The sequence below is a fragment of the Lycium ferocissimum genome, chromosome 10 (genome assembly GCF_029784015.1).
Source record: "Lycium ferocissimum isolate CSIRO_LF1 chromosome 10, AGI_CSIRO_Lferr_CH_V1, whole genome shotgun sequence".
NCBI lineage: Eukaryota > Viridiplantae > Streptophyta > Magnoliopsida > Solanales > Solanaceae > Lycium > Lycium ferocissimum.
Window position 1 is genome coordinate 27777257 of NC_081351.1, and position 19926 is coordinate 27797182.

Here is a 19926-nt window from a genome sequence, read left to right on the forward strand (position 1 = left end):
GTTATGAAACAAATGACGGATCATAAATTCATAATTATATCCTTCCCTCCATTTAAAAAAAAGAAAGAGAAGAGAGATTAGTATGTAGACATTATTTATGATATTATATTATACTATTGCTACTAGTACAAGTATTTTCTTTTCTTTGTTAATTTTTTTTTTTAATTTTTCTTTGTTAATTAATTCGTCGTTTGATTACTATGGGGTTCACTGTTCAGTTATTTATGTCTTGTAACACTGTAGTAGTACTATTATGTGAAAGCTAGCAAGCAATGTACGTTTTCTCATTTCTTTATCTATATTTAGTACCATTTCGTGCTAGCTTAGCTTTCCTTTTGTTTTGTTTTTAATTTCTTTAACTACAAAACTTGTCTCAGAAAGCTGCTACGGAATCAACCAAAATACATACATAGAGAAAGTGTGTGCACAGGATATAAGAGCATGCAACACTCTTTCCACTTTCAAGAAACAGTAATATTTGCAGACTATTTTTAAATTTTTTTAAAAGAAAGAGAGAAAAAGGGTTTTTTTTTCTATGATGACCACTTTCATTGAAAGGTCGGTTTCTTTTGATGCAAAAAAAGGAAAAATTATAGCTAAGACCCCTCATGCTTTGATACGCGTGCTTTGATGGGGTTCTTTCTTTTTTACTTATAATTTGCAAATTTGTTTTCTTTTTTTGAAAATATATTTGGTTTGATGGGGTTGTTATAGTAAGGCCCACCTTAGATTTTTCAGACCCTTTTTGCAGGGTGGTGTTTGTTCTTTGGTTTTGGATTATTTGGGCATGTTCTCTGTCCAATTAGATTGTTTTCTTGTATATTAACTTAGATTCTCTTCTCTTAGCTTTGTTTCTTTAGTTTTATGGTGTCCTTTAGTATGTTTTCATTCCTCTGAAGAATCATAATGAGGAATGTGATTTCCTTAGGTGGGGTTGGTAGTTATGTTAGTTTTTAGTTGTGTGAACTAATAAAGATGTCATCTTGTTGACTACTGATTGGTTGGTAGTGGGATTTTTTTTTTTTTATAAAGATGGGTTCTTTGGTTTTGTATTTGGGGTTTATGTAAAGGAAATTTTAGAGGTTTTTTTATGGGTTCTGTTGAAGAAAAGATCAAGCCTGGAAGTTTGATTAGTGGAGCACATACTCTACTTGAAGAAATGAAATTATTGAAAGAAATGCAGGATCATACTGGTCAGTTTTTCCTTGTCAATTCTTGATTTTTTTTCTTGTTCATTGCATAAATATGAAGGCTTTGGAGCAGTATATGGGCTAGGCTCAGACTAGGCAAAAGCTAAAAATTGAATCTTGAAATAAAAATTGTATATTTTTTTTTTGTTCTCTTGTAAAAAGTAAAAACTGAATCTTTGAAATAAAGGATGGATTTTTTTGTTCTCTTGTAATAAAAACTGAATCTTGATGCAATATAGGAGCAAGGAAGCTAATAAATTCAGAGTTATGGCATGCTTGTGCTGGACCACTTGTAACATTGCCTCAAGTTGGAAGCCTTGTGTATTACTTCCCACAGGGGCACAGCGAACAGGTTTAATATTTTTCTTGTAATTGTTGTTTGGTACCACATTTTACATTTTATTGGCATTTCTTTCGAAATTGTGCATTATCCGCTTACACACTATTAGGCAAGAGTATTCTCCTTAATTCAAGAACTCAAAATTGTCAGTATTTGAAACTTTTTGGGATGTAAGAAGAAATCATTCTATTGTAGTTCTTCAAACAGCTTAACTGGTGTTTTCCGGGTGAAACAGAGAAAATAATGTCCTTGATATGCAAGTCTTTTGAAAGTTTCCCACAGATATATGAGTTTGTTTATTATGTCCAAGAATAATCCTGCTGGTTCAAGCAAATGTTCTCAGGAGAACTGTTTTGTTCTGAGTTGCTTTTCTTTTGTAAATCTGTAGTAGTTGAATTTAAAGTTGAATAAGCTGTAGTTATGGCTGAGAGTATTTTATGCTGATTTTTTAGTGAAGAATTTTCCTTTCTTTGTTTCAACATCTAAGACTTTTTTCTAAATTAGCAACTATGGATACCCTGAAAAAGGTTTTCCGAGTAGTTCTGTTCGTGTAATTAGGAAAACCAAGAAAGATCAAGGCCTCCGTCTATTACAGAGTTCAAACCTGTTAGGAACGTGCTTAAATATTTGTTATGAAAATTAGTTGTCCAATAATCATTTGTTCTGTTCTTTCGCGGCTTGTGCTTCGATCAGTTAACATAATTAACACTATCTCTGAGAGCAGCTAATAAAAATCTAACTTGTTGAAACAGGTGGCAGTTTCCACAAATCGAACAGCAACTTCACAGATTCCTAATTATCCAAATCTTGCTTCTCAGTTGTTGTGCCAAGTTCACAATGTCACCCTACATGTATGTGCTTTTAAGATATATGCTCTTAATATAAGAGTACTATCTGCAGTTGGTCTCATATCATACCGTTGTTTGCTTGTCCTGTCATTTATAGGCAGATAAAGAGACAGATGAAATCTATGCCCAAATGAGCCTCCAACCTGTGAATTCTGTAAGTTTACTAATCTAAAATTTAGTACAGATGCAAATTTTTACTATTGAAAACATATTGAAATTCTTTGCTCATACCGGTTCTTGATCAGGAGAAAGATGTCTTCCCCATTCCAGATTTTGGACTGAGGCCTAGTAAGCATCCAACTGAGTTCTTTTGCAAAACTTTGACTGCCAGTGATACAAGCACACATGGTGGATTCTCAGTTCCTAGGAGAGCAGCAGAAAAGCTGTTCCCACCCTTGGTGAGACTCATTTTTTGTTGAATGAGTTAAAAAAGAAGAAGAAAAAAAGACTCAAAAGTTGCCCTGGCTTTCTGTGTTGTATTTACTTGCTCTTTTAGGATTACTCAATGCAACCTCCAACTCAAGAGCTTGTTGTACGAGACTTGCACGATAATACTTGGACGTTCCGTCACATATACCGCGGTGAGCATGCTGACATTGGATTTTACCAAATTCTATTCTGTAGTTGTTTGTGTTCATGATTCATTTGTCAGTCAGTTTAATGTTTTTTCCAACTGTTTGTCTTGTTGTGTAGGGCAGCCAAAGCGACATCTTCTCACAACCGGATGGAGCATGTTTGTTGGAGCAAAACGCCTTAGAGCTGGTGATTCTGTTCTATTTATCAGGTATTGCAAAAAAAGTAATGAAAGTGCAGCTGCATGAATTATTCAATCTTGAGAAATATGTGCCCATGCTAATTATTCAAGCAAGAAAGTATCCGCTAGGTCGCTTACAGCTGATCGATATTTTGAATTTTACTTTTTTAGGGATGAGAAGTCGCAGTTATTATTGGGAGTGAGGCGTGCTAACCGTCAGCAAACTTCATTGCCGTCTTCAGTTCTGTCTGCTGATAGTATGCATATTGGAGTACTTGCTACTGCTGCCCATGCTGCTGCTAATAGAAGCACATTTACAATATTCTATAATCCCAGGTATGTCTAAAAAGCCAGCTTCCGTTTGACTATTAGCTGAGCCACTTGCTTATATATTTGCTTATAACTAGGAACTTACTTTTCTACAGGGCATGTCCTTCAGAATTTGTCATTCCTTTGGCCAAATATAGAAAATCTGTTTATAACACACAACTATCAGTTGGTATGAGGTTTGGAATGATGTTTGAAACTGAGGAATCGGGTAAACGCAGGTAAGTTTGCTTCTGGATTCATGGGATCACATGCGAAAAATTAGATTCTTATAATCAATCTTCTTCTTCCATTCATTTGACTTTGAAGTCCTATTGTCCCCTTTTTCAGATATATGGGCACTATTGGTGGCATTAGTGACTTGGATCCACTGAGATGGCCTGGTTCCAAGTGGCGGTGTCTTCAGGTAATTAAATTTTTACACTAATTGCAGTGAGAAAATGAAAAAAATGGTCCCTTATGTTTGAGAGTAGGTTCAAAATAGTTCCTTAAGTATGCATTGAATAGTTTTGGTCCTTTAAGTTCACCAAAAGTTAACACTTATAGTCTTCATCAAATATATAACAATTTATGTTCATTAGACTCGACAGAAACAGTGGAAAATGGATTAACCATAGACATCAAGAAAGTCCCGTCAAATCCTAAAAATGCAACACAAAAAATTGCAGTAGACACTAAAAAGATATAAAAATAGCAGAAAATTGCACCTCAAAAAGGTACCAGACTCTAGAAATGAATAAAAAATAGCAGAAATACAAAAACTGTACCTCTAAATGTGAATTCCCACTAATTTCCTTTTTTTTTTTTTTTTTTTTTCCGGCATAGTTTGGTCAATGTGACAGACAGTTTGGTCAATGTGAGCTAATTGGCCCTTCATGGTCTTGTATTAACAGGTAGAGTGGGATGAACCTGGATGTGGAGACAAGCAGAATAGAGTTAGTCCATGGGAAGTTGAGACACCAGAAAGTCTCTTCATATTTCCTTCCCTAACCGCAGGCCTCAAACGACCTTACCAGTCTACCTTCTTAGGTAAGTTGGTCCTTACTGCTTTCAGTCATTTGACTTATTCAGATTTCCTGACATTTTAACTTTCGGTTAAAACAGGAGCACAAACTGAGTGGGACAGTTTGATGCACCGCCCCTTCATGCGTGTTCCTGAAAATGTATATGGCGATCTTCAAAGTTCCTCGATCTCAAACTTATGGTCAGAACAGCTAATGAAGATGCTTATAAGACCTCCTGGCGTTTCCGGTCTTCAATCTGTGGTCCCCACAATACAAGACGTTAAGGTTGCGCTCCCTCAAGATGCTCGGAATGTAATACAGGCAGCAGGTTTCCCGAAGCCCGAGCTAAGTACTGTAGAAGATACATCTGCACAGAGTGAAACAAATTCTCAAGTCATCCTCAATCAACCTACTGTCGTGAACTCGATATCTTCACTACAAGCAACTATGCAGGAAAAGTCTGGACTACCAGAAAAAGTAGGAACTGACACTGTAGGAATAAGTTCTGAGCCAAAAAAAGAAACTAGTGCTTCATCAGATAAGTTAGATCAGTTTCAGTCCCTAGACAAAGTGCCTATAAAGCCCGCAAGTCCACATAATCCTCCAACTGATGCAACAGCTTCCCACCAGAACAGCTCATCTCAATTGCAAGCTAGTCCGTGGCTCGTCCAGGCACAGTTGGAGTCACAAATTCCATATAACTCTCAAATTGTGTCTGCTGGTTCCAATAATATCCTTCAATGCTCCAATAATAATGATTGGAATCTGCCCACTTTGACGAAGCATGACCGTTCTTTTATGTTGCCTGATACTGTGGGTCCCGGACTAGCTCCAGTAGGCCAGGATTTATGGGATCATCAGTTGAATGACGTGAAGTGCTTTTCCCAGACAAACCTTCAGGGTCCGCTAGACATAACTAACATGCAGTTCCTACCTGATTCATATGGTTTTAAAGACTTATCAGAGGAGAGCCATAACCAAAGTGATATATATAGTTGTCTTAATTTTGATAGTAACAGTGGGAGCACAGTGATTGATAATTCTGTTTCGAGCACAGTGTTAGACGAGTTCTGCACTTTGAAACATACTGATTTCCAGAATCCTTCAGATTTTCTATTAGGCAACATCAGTTCTAGTCAAGATGTTCAATCTCAGATTACATCAGCTAGCCTTGCAGATTCTCAGAATTTCTCTGTAGTACAAGATTTTGCTGACAACTCGGGTGGCGCATCATCAAGCAATGTAAATTTCGATGAATGCAATCTTTTGCAGAATAGCTCATGGCAGCAAGTCGCTCCACGTGTACGGACATACACAAAGGTAAGCACTTTATATGTTAGGTTATGTGGTTGCTAACTGCTCTAAATTGTTCTTACTAAATTTACTGTGTATACAGATACAAAAGGCTGGATCTGTAGGCAGATCAATTGATGTCTCCGGTTTTAAAAATTACGATGAACTGCGGTCTGAAATTGAAAGAATGTTTGGACTTGAGGGGTTGCTGAATGACTCAAGAGGCTCAGGCTGGAAGCTGGTGTATGTGGATTTTGAGAATGATGTACTTCTTGTTGGTGATGATCCTTGGGAGTAAGTTCTCGCTTTCACAAAATCTCTCTCATATTCGCTTGGAGGGGATATGAAGCTCATACCATGTCCTCATTAGTCGATAGATATCCCTTTATTTCTCTGCCTCTTTAACATGTATTTTTCCACTGCACTTTCACTTGACATATTAACTACTTAGATTAATAATTTTACGATGCATAATCCAGAGACAAACTTTCTTGATGTTCAACTAAACTCTTTGGAATGGTCTTGCAGCGAATTTGTTGGATGTGTTCGATGCATTAGAATTTTATCGCCTACAGAAGTCCAGCAGATGGGAGAGGAAGGGATGCAGCTATTGAACTCTGCCGGACTGCAGGGCATAAATGGCACATCAGAATTTCCAAACTGAGCTCAAAACAAGTGATCTATGAGTTCACAGTGATTGATCACTAACATGCAAAGTAATGTTGTTGAGCAACTTAAGAAGACGATGATTTACTAGGTTTCTGTTATTAGCTTCTGCTTTTGCAGAGTTGGAGTTGTAATTTGTGAGTGTTGACTCTGTAAGAAACAACTTTAGCATATTGAACTTTGCCTTCCACATGTTGGAATTGTTTTTAGCTTTATCTTGTTTGTCCTAAAATGCTGTTTCTTAATGGAGAAAGTTGCTATGACTTGGAAATGAAGAGCAAAACTAAAAGAGCTTACTTATATACTAGGAATTGCCCAGAAAAGGTCTGTTTTATATATTTCCTGTGATCGCCAAAACCAAAAAATTCAAGGCCAAAGCTACAGCTTTTCCACAGTTCAAAATATTTTAGTTGGTCTTATCAATCTATGCAGATTAAATGACAAAAACACTCATTTTCAAATAGCCGCGCCCCTCCACTAAAACGGGCTAGAATGCCTGATCTATGCAGGTGGTGCTCTATTCAAAGCATTGATCTTTACAAACCTTCATGTAGCATGCACCATGTGACAATTCTTGTGTATCCTATTGGCCAAAGTCATAGATGGACCCTGAACTTGTCCTGATTTTTCATTTAGACCCCCAACTGAGGGTCGTACCATATGAACCCTTCAAGACAACTGTTAATGTGCCATTTAAACACAAAATAAATATGCAGGAACACACAAATGGTGCGTGTAATTCACACGCAAAAATAACAAATAAGATAGAGCCACGTGGATTTTAGCTTTAAAAAATAAAAATAAAAGGATTTTACAAAAAAAAAAAAAAGTAAAAAAAAAAAATAAACATCAATAGCAGCAGCAGGAAGAAAGAGGAAAAGCAAGAAAAGTAAAGGGGTGTGTTTGGATGAAGGGTTTTTTTGGTGTGTTTATTTCAAAGGACTATTGATTTTTTTGGTCCATTAATGGAAAAATCATGGACTATTGATTTTTTTGGTCCATTAAGGGCTCGAATTTGCTGTATTTGAACAAAGCAAAAGAGAAGAGCGACGCCGGCGGCGGCGGTGGAATCCGGCTTCACCGGAAAAATTTGAGAGAGAAAACAGAGCATGTTCCAAGGCTGGAAAGAGAGAGACGGGGAAAATTCAAATCTTCCAAGGCTGGAAAGAGAGAGACGGGGAAAATTCAAATCTGAATTCTTAAAATTTTCCGGCCATCTCCATTTTTTCCGGCGGTATATTTATTTGAGCACTAACTCTTTTCATATTACTTTATATTGAAAGCTAGTACATTGGAAAAGAAGATAAAACAAAGCTTGTTGACACTTTACATTCAATGCTTATGCTCTCACTTGAGGTGAAGGAGAAATGGTGAGAGGTGGAGGAGAAATGTTGTTGTTGGTGCAGTAATGGTGTTGGAGAAGATGAAGGGGAGAGAGAGAAAAAGTTACTTTTTTTTTTTTTTTGCCTTTTTCTGTTGACACTTGTCAACTGGAATTCACATCAATAGCATTTGAAATGCTTCTCATGCTCCTTAAAAGTGGGCAACACGCACAAATTGACATGTCTATATGGCATAAGTAAACGTCTTGAAGAGTTGGATAGTCGCTCAGTGGGTTGAGGATTCAAGTGAAAAATATGGACAAATTTGAGGGTCTATCTATGACTTTAGCCTATCCTATTCGTGTAAAGATTCAAGAACTGGGATCTGAAATGGTGTGCTTCTGCTGGACATTCATGTGAGAAATTTCTGGATTTGCTGTCTCAGTTCATGAATAGCAAGATCAGTGGATCCTGTCCAGATGAAAAAATGAAAAAAGCAAGAACACACCCAAATGATAAAATCCCAAAACTCAGCTCAAATTTAATCTTTAAATCCAACTTCAAATCTTGGTGCAGCCAGTACTTGGAGTCAGAGTAATTAACAAATGTACTCGGAGTCTATCAAGGTTTTCATTGTAGCAGTGCCGGCCGGAAGTTGTAAGGCCAATAATGCTCTTCATCTTCAAACGGCTCGTAAGTATTCAAACAGGTTTCTTCTGACGTGTTTAGAGTCACAGTCAACTACTTTGGTAGTGGAAATTTGATTTCCCAAATCACCAAAGCCTGTGCGGTGAAAACAGAGGAGTAAAAGAAAATGAAGGGAGAAAAGGAAAAATGCAGGGAAAAAAAGGCAACAATTTCTTGGCAGTGGTGACTAAAACAATGCACTGGCATTGTTTGAAGGCAACGCATGAGTTAAACAAAAAATTAAGGAGGAATCCAATTATCAAGGTTCATGTGAGGAAGCGGTACTATAGAAAAGGGATCTACCTCTTCATAAAATCATACCGTTTTCTTCCGAGAATCGACATTGATTTTGATATTGCAAAAGGTGATCACATCAAAGCAATGGATTAAGAACATTTGGATTGAACTGTTTCCATTTTTACACGATTCAGTTTCAACTTGTCCTCGATAAACTCCAAGTACATTTGTTAATTACTCCGACTTGACTGCATCAAGATTTGGAGTTGAATTTAAAGATTAAATTTGAGCTGAGTTTAAAGATTTTATTATTTGGGTGTGTTCTTGGTTTTTTTATTTTTTCTCCGCGAAGGTTATTTAAGTCAAAATTAAAGATGATGATAGGCGGGTGGCATTGATGGTCAACAAAAAAAGTGAGTAATTTTTTGAAATTAGGTAATTTGAGAGGATTTGGGATTTCCTCCAAATATGAAGTAAGTGCCACAAGTTTGAAAATGACGCTATGATTTTTATTAACTTTTACTAATGGAGGATATATTTAACTAATAAAATAAAATAGAGGGGTATATTTGACCCTTCTACCTAAAATATGTAACTAATCTATCTCGAATTAAGTTGATTTGCTGTATTAAAAATTCAAAGCCCCTCTAAATTTCGAATTCTCGTCGACAACACGTGGCATAAACTCAATTAGTACTAATATCTACTCTAAACTGAAAATGAGGTCGACCACAGTTGATATTTTTCTTCAAAAAATAAGTTGACATGGGACCTAGTAGTAGTACTAGTTATCAATCTTTCAATGATAATACATGCACAAATATTATATTGGCTTTTGGGTGACTTAAAGAGCCACATAATCGAAATGTATATAAATCTCAACATACGTGTCTTGTCTCTACACTTGCTTGATATTCTTAACTTCCAACCTTCCCCCAACCTCAATCGGCAAAACAAAATATGCAACATTAAACATTCAGTCAATCAAAAAAATAAACAAAAAACAGAGACAAAATGGGACAATCTTCATCGACCGAACAAATGTCACCGGAACAACGAGAAGCAGAATCAATAGCAGCATCAACTGGTGCTCTAACTAATCTTCAAAAAGCTTTTTCTCTTCTTTCTGATTCTCAAACTAACTCCATTCCCATACATTCACTTCAGGTAATTCTTGTTTTTTTATTCTTCTGTGAACAAAGATTTAATCTTTTTGCTTATTTGTGCTCAATTTACATTTTGGTGGCTTTTTTGGGGACACCCATTAGTGGGGTTCTAGCAAAAGTTGGAATGTCTGGATTTTGAACTTTACCCTTTTGGTTATGTGTGCTCAATTCACATTTTGGTGACTTTTTTTTTGGATCACCCACAAGAGGGTTTCTAGAAAAAATTGGAATTTCCGGGAGAAAATGATGAAAATGGTCCCTTATTAGTTATCTCTGATAGTAGGTTCAAGATAGTACCTTAAGTATCACTTGAGCAGTTTTGGTACTTTTAAGTTTGCTAAAAGTGAGCACTTTTGGTCTCCGCAAGATATCTACCAAACTCTAATTGTTAAATTTGATCGGAAATGTGAAAATAGAAAATATTTAACGGGGATTCACATTTGGAAGTAGAGATTTTGTAGTTTTTGTTATTTTTGGTCTGTTTCAAGAGTTTTATGCAACTTTTTGAGATGCAATTTCTATTACTTTTGATCTATTTTTTGTGTATGCTGTAGCTTTATGTTGTGGTTTTTGGAATTTTGAGGGAAATATGTTTCTGGCTTTTGCCCCCACGATTTAGGTTAAACTTAACAATTAAAGTTTGGTAAATATTTGAGGAAGACCAAAACTGCTCAATTGATACTTAAGGGACTATTTTGAACCTACTACCAAAGATAAGGCACCCTTTTTTTTGTCATTATTTTGCATCACCCCACAAGTGCTATTGTAGCAAAAGTTCGATCGTTCTTGAATTTTCTGTCTTCGGTTATTGTTTTGAGCTGTAGTGTGATTAATTTGTGTTGTTGGTTACAGAAATGTTTTAGGTTCTCTATTGAGGGATCAACAAATGAAGAGTTAACAGTGCCAAAGGAATTTCCAGTTTTGCTGAGTCATTTGAGTTCTTCAATAGTTGACTTGTTTTTCTTGTCTGAAAAGGGAGGTGTCAGTTGGATTGAGTTCCTAAAAGGCTATATAAAGTGTTCTGGAAGGACAGTTAGTTCAGCTTCACTCAATAGTTTGTTAAGGTTATTTGGGACAATATCTGTCAAGGCAGGTCTTCCAGAAAAAATGCAGGTCGTTTCCGATGAGGAAGATAGCAAGATCAGTGGATTTTTATCGCCTGTTGATTTGCAGATGCTTCTTTCTATGTGTTGGATCATGTGGTGGGATTCAAAGAAGTTGAGGGCTTCGTCTAGTTTAGGTGATTCTGGTCTTCCAGATGTTACACATTTGGTTTTGTCAGCTGTAGACTCTTGTGCTGAAGCTGATAAAAAATTGGATTTATGGGAGAACAGCAGCATTTTAGACTTGGATATACAACTTCCTGTTGCAAAGATTATAATATGGGCTTTGAAAACAGTGCCAAGCCTCGCGGATTGCTTCGGACAATTCGTCCATGCGAGACTTTGTTACCTAGCTCCTCACAAGGTGCGCTCTTTTTAATTTAAAAATTCATGGATGTGTGTTTTGTGTTGATTGATTTTTTTGATATCATAAAGATACATTGCTAATTGTGCATTAAGAAACAGGGTAAAGTAGGTGTTTCAATATGTCCAAAGGATTTTGCAAGACTAAATTCTTGTGGGATAAGAGAAAATGCCACTCTCCCTCCGTTTCAATTTGTTTGTCTTACTTTCCTTTTTAGTCTTTTTAAAAAAGAATGTCACTTTTTATATTTAGCAACTCTTAACACCCAACATCTTACATGGCATATTAAATACCACAAGATTAAAAAGGCAGCCCGGTGCACTAAGCTCCCGCTATGCGCGGGTACGGGGACATTTTGATACCACAAGATTTTAAGGATATTTTGGTACATTACACACATCTTTAGTTTAAGACCACAAGATTCAAGAGTCGTCTTTATTTTTTTAAACTGAAACCAAGACAAACAATTAAGTGTTTTTACTGTGGAGTTTCTGCTCGTTACACGTGTTTGATAAGCTAATCTCTTTCTTAGAAGTCAGTTTCTGAATATTTACAATGGGCTATGTTTCCCCAATGGCTACACTAGTCAATATGAGTCTTCTGATATACAAGAGTAATTAATTCCGTCAGCAAAGGGTGGCGTTCACTTGATGCTTCCCTTTGTTAAAGTAATGGTTATATTTCTAAGTTCAGTCACTTCAATGTTTCTGCTGAGAGATGCTTACAGTTTTCATATTTATTTGGGGAAGTGATAAGGTGTAGGCTGGTTGCACTGATTTAACTGGAGAAGTCTTCCATCTAGGTTTCCTAGTTTAAGCTATTTTTTAACTGTTATTGTGAAACCTTACAAGTGGAGTCCCTCTTCATATAAGAGTAATATACTTAGTCTTCAGTAGTTTGGACGGCACATTTGTTGTATAGGAGGAGGACTTGCCTCTTGTAAGGGACACTTGGGTGTATTCACAACTTGCCTGTTCTTGTGAAGAACTAATGAGGGAAACAATGTTTCCAATGAAGTACAATACAAATGACAGTATAGGAAGTATTCTTTATCAGAAGCATATATATATCACTGTTCTTTTTCAGGAAAAAAAAAATCTTCTTCATAAATATTTTGGAGTTTACTTTCATTGTTGGATATAGCATGTTTTCATAGTCCTAATCTAAAACTAGTGTCCGGAGTTTACTTTCATTGTTGGATATAGCATGTTTTCATAGTCCTAATCTAAAACTAGTGTCCTCAGTTCAATTTCAGTTGCTTGTCTTCCTTTTAAAAAACAGTCACATCTCTTGGTGGTCTCACTGCTAGATTCAGGACTTAGTGCTATTGGGGCCGGGGGGGGGGGGGGGGGGGGTGTTGTGTGGGCAAGAACAAAAGAAATGAAATGAAGCATAGTCTGAGGTATAGATTTGCTTTTATGTATATTTTACTAGGAAAAAACATACTTCTAGTGCAAGTTGTTTTCCATTTCAATTTTATACATGCATGTTACGCCTCATACTTTTCTCACATGCTAAGAGAACCCCTATAATGTGGTATTGGCATGGGTTCCATTGACTCCCTTTTCTGTATATCGTGGCACTTTATTTGTTCTGTTTATTTTTTCTTGCTAATTTGCTATCAATCGGCAGTCTCTTTATATGATATATATTTTTGTCTTGCATAACCATCTTAAGGTTGCCTTTACGTCTGTATTTTCCGTCTTTTGAATATGGTGTCTTGTAACATCTATTTCCCACCTTTTTTTTTATCTCTCAAGACTAACATGTCTTCCGCTTTATGACCATGTCTTTGACATAAAAAGACGGTGGCAGAAGAATGGATGAGATGAGGGAAGAAAAACAAGTGAGCTATGAACCAGCAGAGAACACCTTCTCGTCGCTCAAGATTATTTTAAAGCTTGTTGTCCAAGTAGAATCTAGTTTGATTTTGACATCTTACAAAGACCTATAACCGAATTGTTACTGGAGTTCAACTTCCTTTTCATGAGAATCTATTACAAATAAACTGGAAATTTCATATTCTGGCAGATTGTTTCATTATCTTCTTGATAGAAGATGAAAATAGGCGGTTATACAAGTTTCACAATTGTTTATTTTTTGTCGCCCTTGAGGCCATATTACATATGAACACTTACGATGCTGTGATCAATAAATTGGAATTCTGCCATTACTAATTTTGAATATGAACTAATAACAGGAAAAACTTGAGCAAGCGGACCTTTTCTCGCATGATATTTCTGCCAAGGAAATGACCGCTGGCCATCTCCTTAATTCTGGAAGGGCTTGGGCTCTCTCACTTACATTGAGGGGCACTTTAAGTGAAGAGATGTCAAAGGCATGCTTTCCAAGTGCTGCAGAGGAAGTAGATGATTACCTACTTTATCGGTTTGTACTTTATCTGGCCTTCTATTTCTGGAACTTGTATTACTTTCTATACTTTCTGAATTGATGGTCATTTTCTCCCAACCTTATAGGTCTTCCCTTCATGGAAAAGGTCTGAATAGATTTTGGTCAAATGTTGAAGGATATAATGGTCCATTGCTAATTCTTATCTCTGCTCATGAGGTCAATAACGATGCAAAGAGATGGATAATTGGTGTTCTCATTGAGCAGGGTTTAGAAAATCATGACAAATTCTATGGGACGTCTGGTAGTTTATACTCCATTAGTCCGGTTTTTAATGTGTTCACACCTTCAGGTACCGTATCTGGTTTCACCAGCTCATAGAGTTCCTTAAAGAAAAGAAACATGAATGATGTAAAATAAGGGTAATAAGCTGTTCATTTGGCAGGAAAGGAGAAAAACTTTGTTTACAGCCACTTGCATGCGACAGTTAAATATGATGCTCATCCGAAGCCTGTCGGACTTGCTTTTGGAGGATCCTCTGGCAATGAAAGAATATTTGTGGATGAAGATTTTGCTAAAGTTACAGTTCGTCATCATGCTTGTGACAAAACTTACCATCATGGTCCTCTTTACCCTGATCAGGTTAGCTAATTAGTCATTTTGATGCATATATGTGACAGAGGTGTGAAAATACTTCGATTTTCTATAAAATAGCATAGTGTATTATAGGCTTTCTGCATATTGTTTGTTTCCTTTCCTGCCACTGTTAGTCAAACAAAGCCCCATGCTTTAATTTTAGAGGATTGATATATAGAAGTGTGATAAATTTGCAAAACCTTGGAGTCCGCAACACATGGATGTGGGGTAAAAATACAAATCTTCATATGAACTCTCCATCTTGCATACATTTGTTTAATGTACTCGTGACATGAATAGCGGTATCTTTTATTTCTTTTTGTACAAGTCCCAAGGAGGAGAATTCCTTTTGTAGTAAATGGTAATACTGGTAATACTTCAAATGCTGACCATTGCTCTTTAGAAATTCTTATTGTTTCTCTTCTGATGTTCCCGATCATCTCAATGCCATATTCAGGGGTACTTGCCAGTTGAAGCTTTGATTATGGATGTGGAGGTTTTGGGATTAGGAGGAAAAAGAGCTAGAGATATTCAATCATCGTATAAGAAAAGGGAGGAACTCTTTACTGAGCAAAGACGAAAGGTAAATGACTTCAGTGAACATTGTTCACTGTTTCATCAAGTTATGAGCATGATATAAAGTTGGTTCCTCGTTTTTCATTATCTATCTTATCTGCAGGTTGACTTGAATTCATTTGGAAATTGGGAAGATTCCCCTGAGAAAATGATGATGGATATGATTTCTAACCCCAACAGAGTTCGTCGGGAAGAACGATGAAATAAGTCTTCACTAGAAGATATTTTCACATGATCCAGAACTTTTATCATATATGTATATAAGGAAATGTTTCAAACTTTATTTGCTACTTCACTCTGGAATAAGATTTGTATGTTTGGCTTCATATGTCTCTATTTCACACACTCTCTGCAGACACTAGTGTCAAAGGGGGAAGTTTATGTAGTACAGAAACATAATGCATTTTCATGAAGGATGTAGATGTATACAAGATTTGAGATACTCTCTTTGGTCGATATTATCCGTTTTCTAAGATTTTTGCACAATCCTAGCTTTAGTTATGAGAGTATTTATCTAAATTACCATTTATCTCCTCCTCACTTGATTGATGCTCCCCTAATTGGAACCGTTTGCATAAAGTAATAAATGACCTTGTTTATCTAAAACGGATTAAAAAAGTGTCCACTTAGCTTTTTTTTCTTGGATAAAAAAGAGTGTTCACTTATCAATCAAGAAAGAATTAACATTATTTTTTCAAATTTGCCTCTATTAAGTGTGATCAAATTTTAATACCTATTTAATTAGGGATAGTTTAATTAAATTACCCATTTTTATTTAGGAGTTAATATTTTTTTAAAGTGTGTGCAAATGACTAAGCGGACTTTCAAAACAAATCTAGTTTGCCAAACGACTAATATTTGGGCATTTGAAGAGGAGAGGCACATAGGCTCCAGTGCGGAGGCGTGAAAGGTTGGCTATGGACGGTTCCAGGAGAGGTAAAGGGAGGCCAAAGAAGTATTGGGGAGAAGTGATTAGATAGGATATGGCCAGATTAGATTTCTTATCGAGGACATAGTAGTTGTAATTTTGTCGACTGCTTATTGCCATTTGATTTCTTTATATTTGGAGGACTTAGGGATTAGGATAATGCCAGCAGAGTGCTTATCCTTTCACCATAGTAGTTGTAGTTTTGCTCATTTGTTTATTGCCATTTGATTTCGCTTATATTTGATATTTCAGATTTCGATTATCTTATTTATCTATGGTAGTTAATGCTCCTTTTACCATGACTTTCTCGCTTTTTGTTATTTCATTTTTTCATATTATTTTTAAATTATGTCCTATTCGATCTTTAATTTTTGCCCTTTTTGCAACTTTGAGCTTTCGCCTTGAAATCATGAGGTTCGAGTTCGAACCCTCGCTGCATAAAATTAAAAAAAAAAAATCGCAAGGGGTTTGGATCGCGTGTACACGCTACCCTCCCCGCAAATTTTATCTGGACCACATGGTGGGATTCTACTGGGCTTGTTGTTGTTTGTTGTACAGTGAACATCTAAAAGAAAATGTGCACTTAATACGCTATAGAACAGAGACCGTCACTTTCCAACAGAGCTACTAAACGTTTACTGTGGTAAAAACTTAAAGAAGGCCCTTGAATCCCCATACCATGTTTACTTCAAGGACAAAATATTAGGAAGGAAATATGAAATCAAATCTTTAGGAAGGAAGTATTGTTCTTTTGCAGGGATAAAGGGTAAACGAAATGGGGATTGGGAAGGCATTTCAAAGTCTCACAACACAATGGACGACAAATTTATGATCTAGAACAAATCTAATATTCTTGTTGACATACATCCAACAAGAAAAGCTAGCTTTCCCCCTATTTAAAGATCCAGTTCTGTGGTTTAGAACTCTGTAATGTCATGTAGTTGATCTAAAGCTGAAAAAATGCCCCAATAACAAGCTTGGTGTGAATGGCTGTAATTACTGCTTCTTCTCTTCTGCTTTCTTTGGCTGAAAATTAGTAGATGAATACAGTTAAAACAAGAATAACAAAATACTCTCAGTCACACACTCATTGTCGGAGCAAGTAGCTAGTAAACAGATTTAACAAATTTTCTTGATTTTCAGAACCTTCTCTCTCTCTCTCTCAAAGGCAACAGTTTCAACAAGTTCTTAAACCTAGCAGCACCAACGAAAGTAATTTCAAAACTTTTGGGCAGCAGAACATTATATGTAAAAGCTAAAATTTATTCTGAAAAGAAAAAGGATAGAGCGATATTTATGATTCATATCTCTGGAACAAAAATGCATATGATTCTAAATGTCCAAATTTCTTTCATACTCAAGTCCAAGAAGCACAGTTTCAGGATAAGCAGACAGAAGGAAAATGAAGAGAAGAAGAGGAGGGAACAAGAGGAAAAAGATGATGAAACCCCATAGCGATAGCTCAACTCGGTATGCAAATGGTACAAATGGAGGACAAGAAGACCAAAAGTACAGAAACATAGGAAAATAAACACACATCAGGCTAGTGTTTTTAAGGCACGTTCAAGACCAAAAAGCAATTGATAGGCTGTCCAAGTTTAATTTGGTGTCCATGTTTCATAGGTTTCAACATCTAAAAGCTCAGATCTCTCTTCCTAACTAACCCTTCCTATTGCCTTTTCCTTCAGGACTCTTGTCTTCTACTTGGTAACTTGCCATTTTTTTTTCCCTGAGAAAGACTTCAAGCAACTTAGCCTAGTCAACCACTTTATGGACATATAGAGAAGTTCATTTTATTACGAAGAAGGAAGTGCTCCCAGACTACATTTCCTTCCTAGACTAATAACTAGCAAATTGATCTTGAAGCATGCCAACAAGAGTGACTCTTCAATGTCAACTAAATCAGTATCAACTACCAAGAAATATATTCTTGTTCTTATCAATGATCCTCTTGAAACAAAAGCTCCTCAAAGTCTCTTATACTATTACTCTTTAACATAATTTTTCCAAAAGTCTGACCAATCCATAAAGCTCCTCAAAACCACTCCATTTTCTGTTGAAAGTGATAAGTGAGACATTGAACCCCTTTATCACAACTTTGGCCATCGTCTAGATTCCACTGATCTAGTTGGGATAACCGGTTAATGCAATTTTAGATCCATATTGGCGCCTAGAAAGGCTAATACCTTTATTGCATGTCCTATCATGATATAAAGATCCCTTCTTTATGATCGTGGGCTACTCCCACATGATAAACATGCTTTCAGCTATCTAGGAAGTGTTGTCTCGCGAATCATTTTTTATAAACACACACACAAGGCCATACACATAGGCATATAGTAGAGCTGGTAAATGTAACATTTAGCTTTTAATATCAAGGATATCTGCAAGTGTTCTTAAGAATATCGACCTGTTATTCTTTGTCTACGAATCATTATGCAACGGACCTTAAAACTTAAGTCATATGAAAATAGTTAGGTAAACTGATAGCCACTAACTGTTACAAGAGGGCATCTTACTATTCTGCTCAAGTTTATGCAAATTGGAATGTTTTAGTTGATATTGATAGGCAGTACCAGATGCTAACAAACCAGGAAATCCACACGAATTCGTTTAAGATTAGAAAACAAAAGTTCCAAGACGTTGAAAATATAGACATCAGCTAAGAACAACAAATGGACAAATAACAACTCAATCAGGACGGAACATACAAAATAGCAAATATTCACTAGGGTTCTCCAGATTCCAATGTACAGGACGAGCAACAACATAACAACAATAATAATGAATGCCACACCTCTAGCACAACAAAAGAGTTCTCATTTCATCATCCAATTTAAACAGGCCAGTTATGAATGCAACACTTCTATCATCCTTCGAGAAGCGTCTCTATACAGAAAGCACCAACAACATACCCAGTGAAATCCGACAAAGTGGGGTCTGGTATACAAAAAGCACCAAATTTCAAGAAAATTATAGAAAGAGATCATAATCTCCCCAGTTCAACCCCCCCTCCCCTCCACGAGCGGAGCTATGGGGCGCAAAGGGATCATTCTAAACCCGTTCGCTTGCAAAATTACAACTGTATAAACAGGATCAAAATCATTTTATTTATTCCTCTTTGCTTCTTCATGTTTGTTTATATTTTGAATCACCTTAGTGAAAATCCTGAATTGGCGACTGCGCCCCAACCACCCCAAACAAACGAAAAGAGAAACATAAGCAGGTCTAAAAGCTATACACTCAATATGTTCGACGAAATGACTCAAACAAATTGTAGTAAAATCACTCAACATGTTCGACGAAATGCCTCAACGAAATCATAACCAAAACCAGTAAAAACACACTCACCTTTATTCCAAGAAATGGTTGTTTGAGCTCATGATCAGGAATAATAACAGGCCATTTCTCACCAGCTTCACGAAACATCTGTTCAGTCTCAAGATACTGTCCCTTTTCAAGAATCATAGTCCTTATATTCTGTGCCGGTGTCGACGTGGCATCATATGATTGCTCGACTCCATTAACGAATGTGACAGTAATTTGAGGTGGGTGGTCATCTGTGCGGCGCTTGACCTGTACTTGACAACTTGGGTTTGATTCTTTAGCTTTAGGAGCATTACATTGAGCTAAAAACTCCATACATGAAGCTATACGTGGGTCTAACGCATTGAATTCGATTTTCACCTTTGACAAGAATTTCAACATTTTCTCCTTCTCTTTTGCGCAGCTGATTTCTGATTGCCACTCTTTCGAGTTTCCACTATATATTTTGGTTTTTATTTAAATTATTGGAGTTCTTTGTCAAAATTTTCTCCCAATAGGTTTATTTTGGTACTTCAAATATAATTTTGAGCCTTTAGTTCCTTAAATTTGATGAAGTTGAGCACCTTTAGTCCAACTAATAAAATGGCCTTAAATAATGGTGACTAGAAAAAAATACGGCAAAAAGAGATTGAAAAAAAAATTCGAACGACTGACTCAATCGATTTGATCCCAACTTTCTTTAAATAAAATTGATTGAGCTCGGTCTCTTTTTGCGCTAAAAAGGAGAAAAATAAAAAATCGACTAACTCTGTCGATTTATTTACATAGTTTAAATGGAGTTTTGACCAAAATGGGACTGAGCTGGTCAG

General features: G+C 36.4%; 3 protein-coding genes and 1 long non-coding RNA gene across 4 annotated transcripts; 3 read left to right on the forward strand and 1 right to left on the reverse strand.

Annotated features, from left to right (window-relative positions):
* Nucleotides 1-345: 345 nt before the first annotated feature.
* On the forward strand, nucleotides 346-6612 carry LOC132033144 (auxin response factor 5). Its single transcript, XM_059423029.1, has 14 exons — nucleotides 346-1193; nucleotides 1430-1542; nucleotides 2283-2381; nucleotides 2476-2532; nucleotides 2624-2776; nucleotides 2875-2959; nucleotides 3072-3162; nucleotides 3304-3468; nucleotides 3558-3680; nucleotides 3790-3865; nucleotides 4353-4488; nucleotides 4564-5783; nucleotides 5860-6050; nucleotides 6285-6612. Exons 1-14 carry the CDS (start codon nucleotides 1091-1093, stop codon nucleotides 6418-6420), a joined length of 2748 nt encoding a protein of 915 aa, XP_059279012.1. The 5' UTR covers nucleotides 346-1090; the 3' UTR covers nucleotides 6421-6612.
* A 3030-nt stretch (nucleotides 6613-9642) lies between these two features.
* LOC132033145 (uncharacterized) lies at nucleotides 9643-15318 on the forward strand. Its single transcript, XM_059423030.1, has 7 exons — nucleotides 9643-9835; nucleotides 10687-11301; nucleotides 13502-13689; nucleotides 13779-14002; nucleotides 14096-14292; nucleotides 14744-14869; nucleotides 14966-15318. The coding sequence occupies exons 1-7, from the start codon at nucleotides 9683-9685 to the stop codon at nucleotides 15062-15064; spliced, it is 1602 nt and encodes a 533-aa protein (XP_059279013.1). The 5' UTR covers nucleotides 9643-9682; the 3' UTR covers nucleotides 15065-15318.
* LOC132033146 (uncharacterized) lies at nucleotides 11308-13341 on the forward strand. Its single transcript, XR_009408663.1, has 2 exons — nucleotides 11308-12456; nucleotides 12520-13341. It is a non-coding gene; the product is annotated as an uncharacterized LOC132033146 (long non-coding RNA).
* Nucleotides 15319-16492: 1174 nt separating the features above from the next.
* LOC132035274 (uncharacterized) lies at nucleotides 16493-19559 on the reverse strand. The gene is made up of 2 exons (XM_059425547.1): nucleotides 19142-19559; nucleotides 16493-16816 (listed from the first exon to the last, which is right to left on the reverse strand). Exons 1-2 carry the CDS (start codon nucleotides 19496-19498, stop codon nucleotides 16787-16789), a joined length of 387 nt encoding a protein of 128 aa, XP_059281530.1. The 5' UTR covers nucleotides 19499-19559; the 3' UTR covers nucleotides 16493-16786.
* Nucleotides 19560-19926: the final 367 nt, after the last annotated feature.

Coding starts and splice junctions, on each gene's coding strand:
- LOC132035274 (XM_059425547.1), bottom strand. CDS start 19,498: ATGTTGAAATTCTTGTCAAAGGTGAAAATCGAATTCAATGCGTTAGAC. Junction 16,817..19,141: donor AACCATTTCTTGGAATAAAG/GTGAGTGTGTTT, acceptor ACTAATTTTCAG/CCAAAGAAAGCAGAAGAGAA.
- LOC132033144 (XM_059423029.1), top strand. CDS start 1,091: ATGGGTTCTGTTGAAGAAAAGATCAAGCCTGGAAGTTTGATTAGTGGA. Junction 1,543..2,282: donor CACAGGGGCACAGCGAACAG/GTTTAATATTTT, acceptor TTGTTGAAACAG/GTGGCAGTTTCCACAAATCG. Junction 4,489..4,563: donor TTACCAGTCTACCTTCTTAG/GTAAGTTGGTCC, acceptor CGGTTAAAACAG/GAGCACAAACTGAGTGGGAC.
- LOC132033145 (XM_059423030.1), top strand. CDS start 9,683: ATGGGACAATCTTCATCGACCGAACAAATGTCACCGGAACAACGAGAA. Junction 9,836..10,686: donor TTCCCATACATTCACTTCAG/GTAATTCTTGTT, acceptor TGTTGGTTACAG/AAATGTTTTAGGTTCTCTAT. Junction 13,690..13,778: donor GATGATTACCTACTTTATCG/GTTTGTACTTTA, acceptor CCAACCTTATAG/GTCTTCCCTTCATGGAAAAG.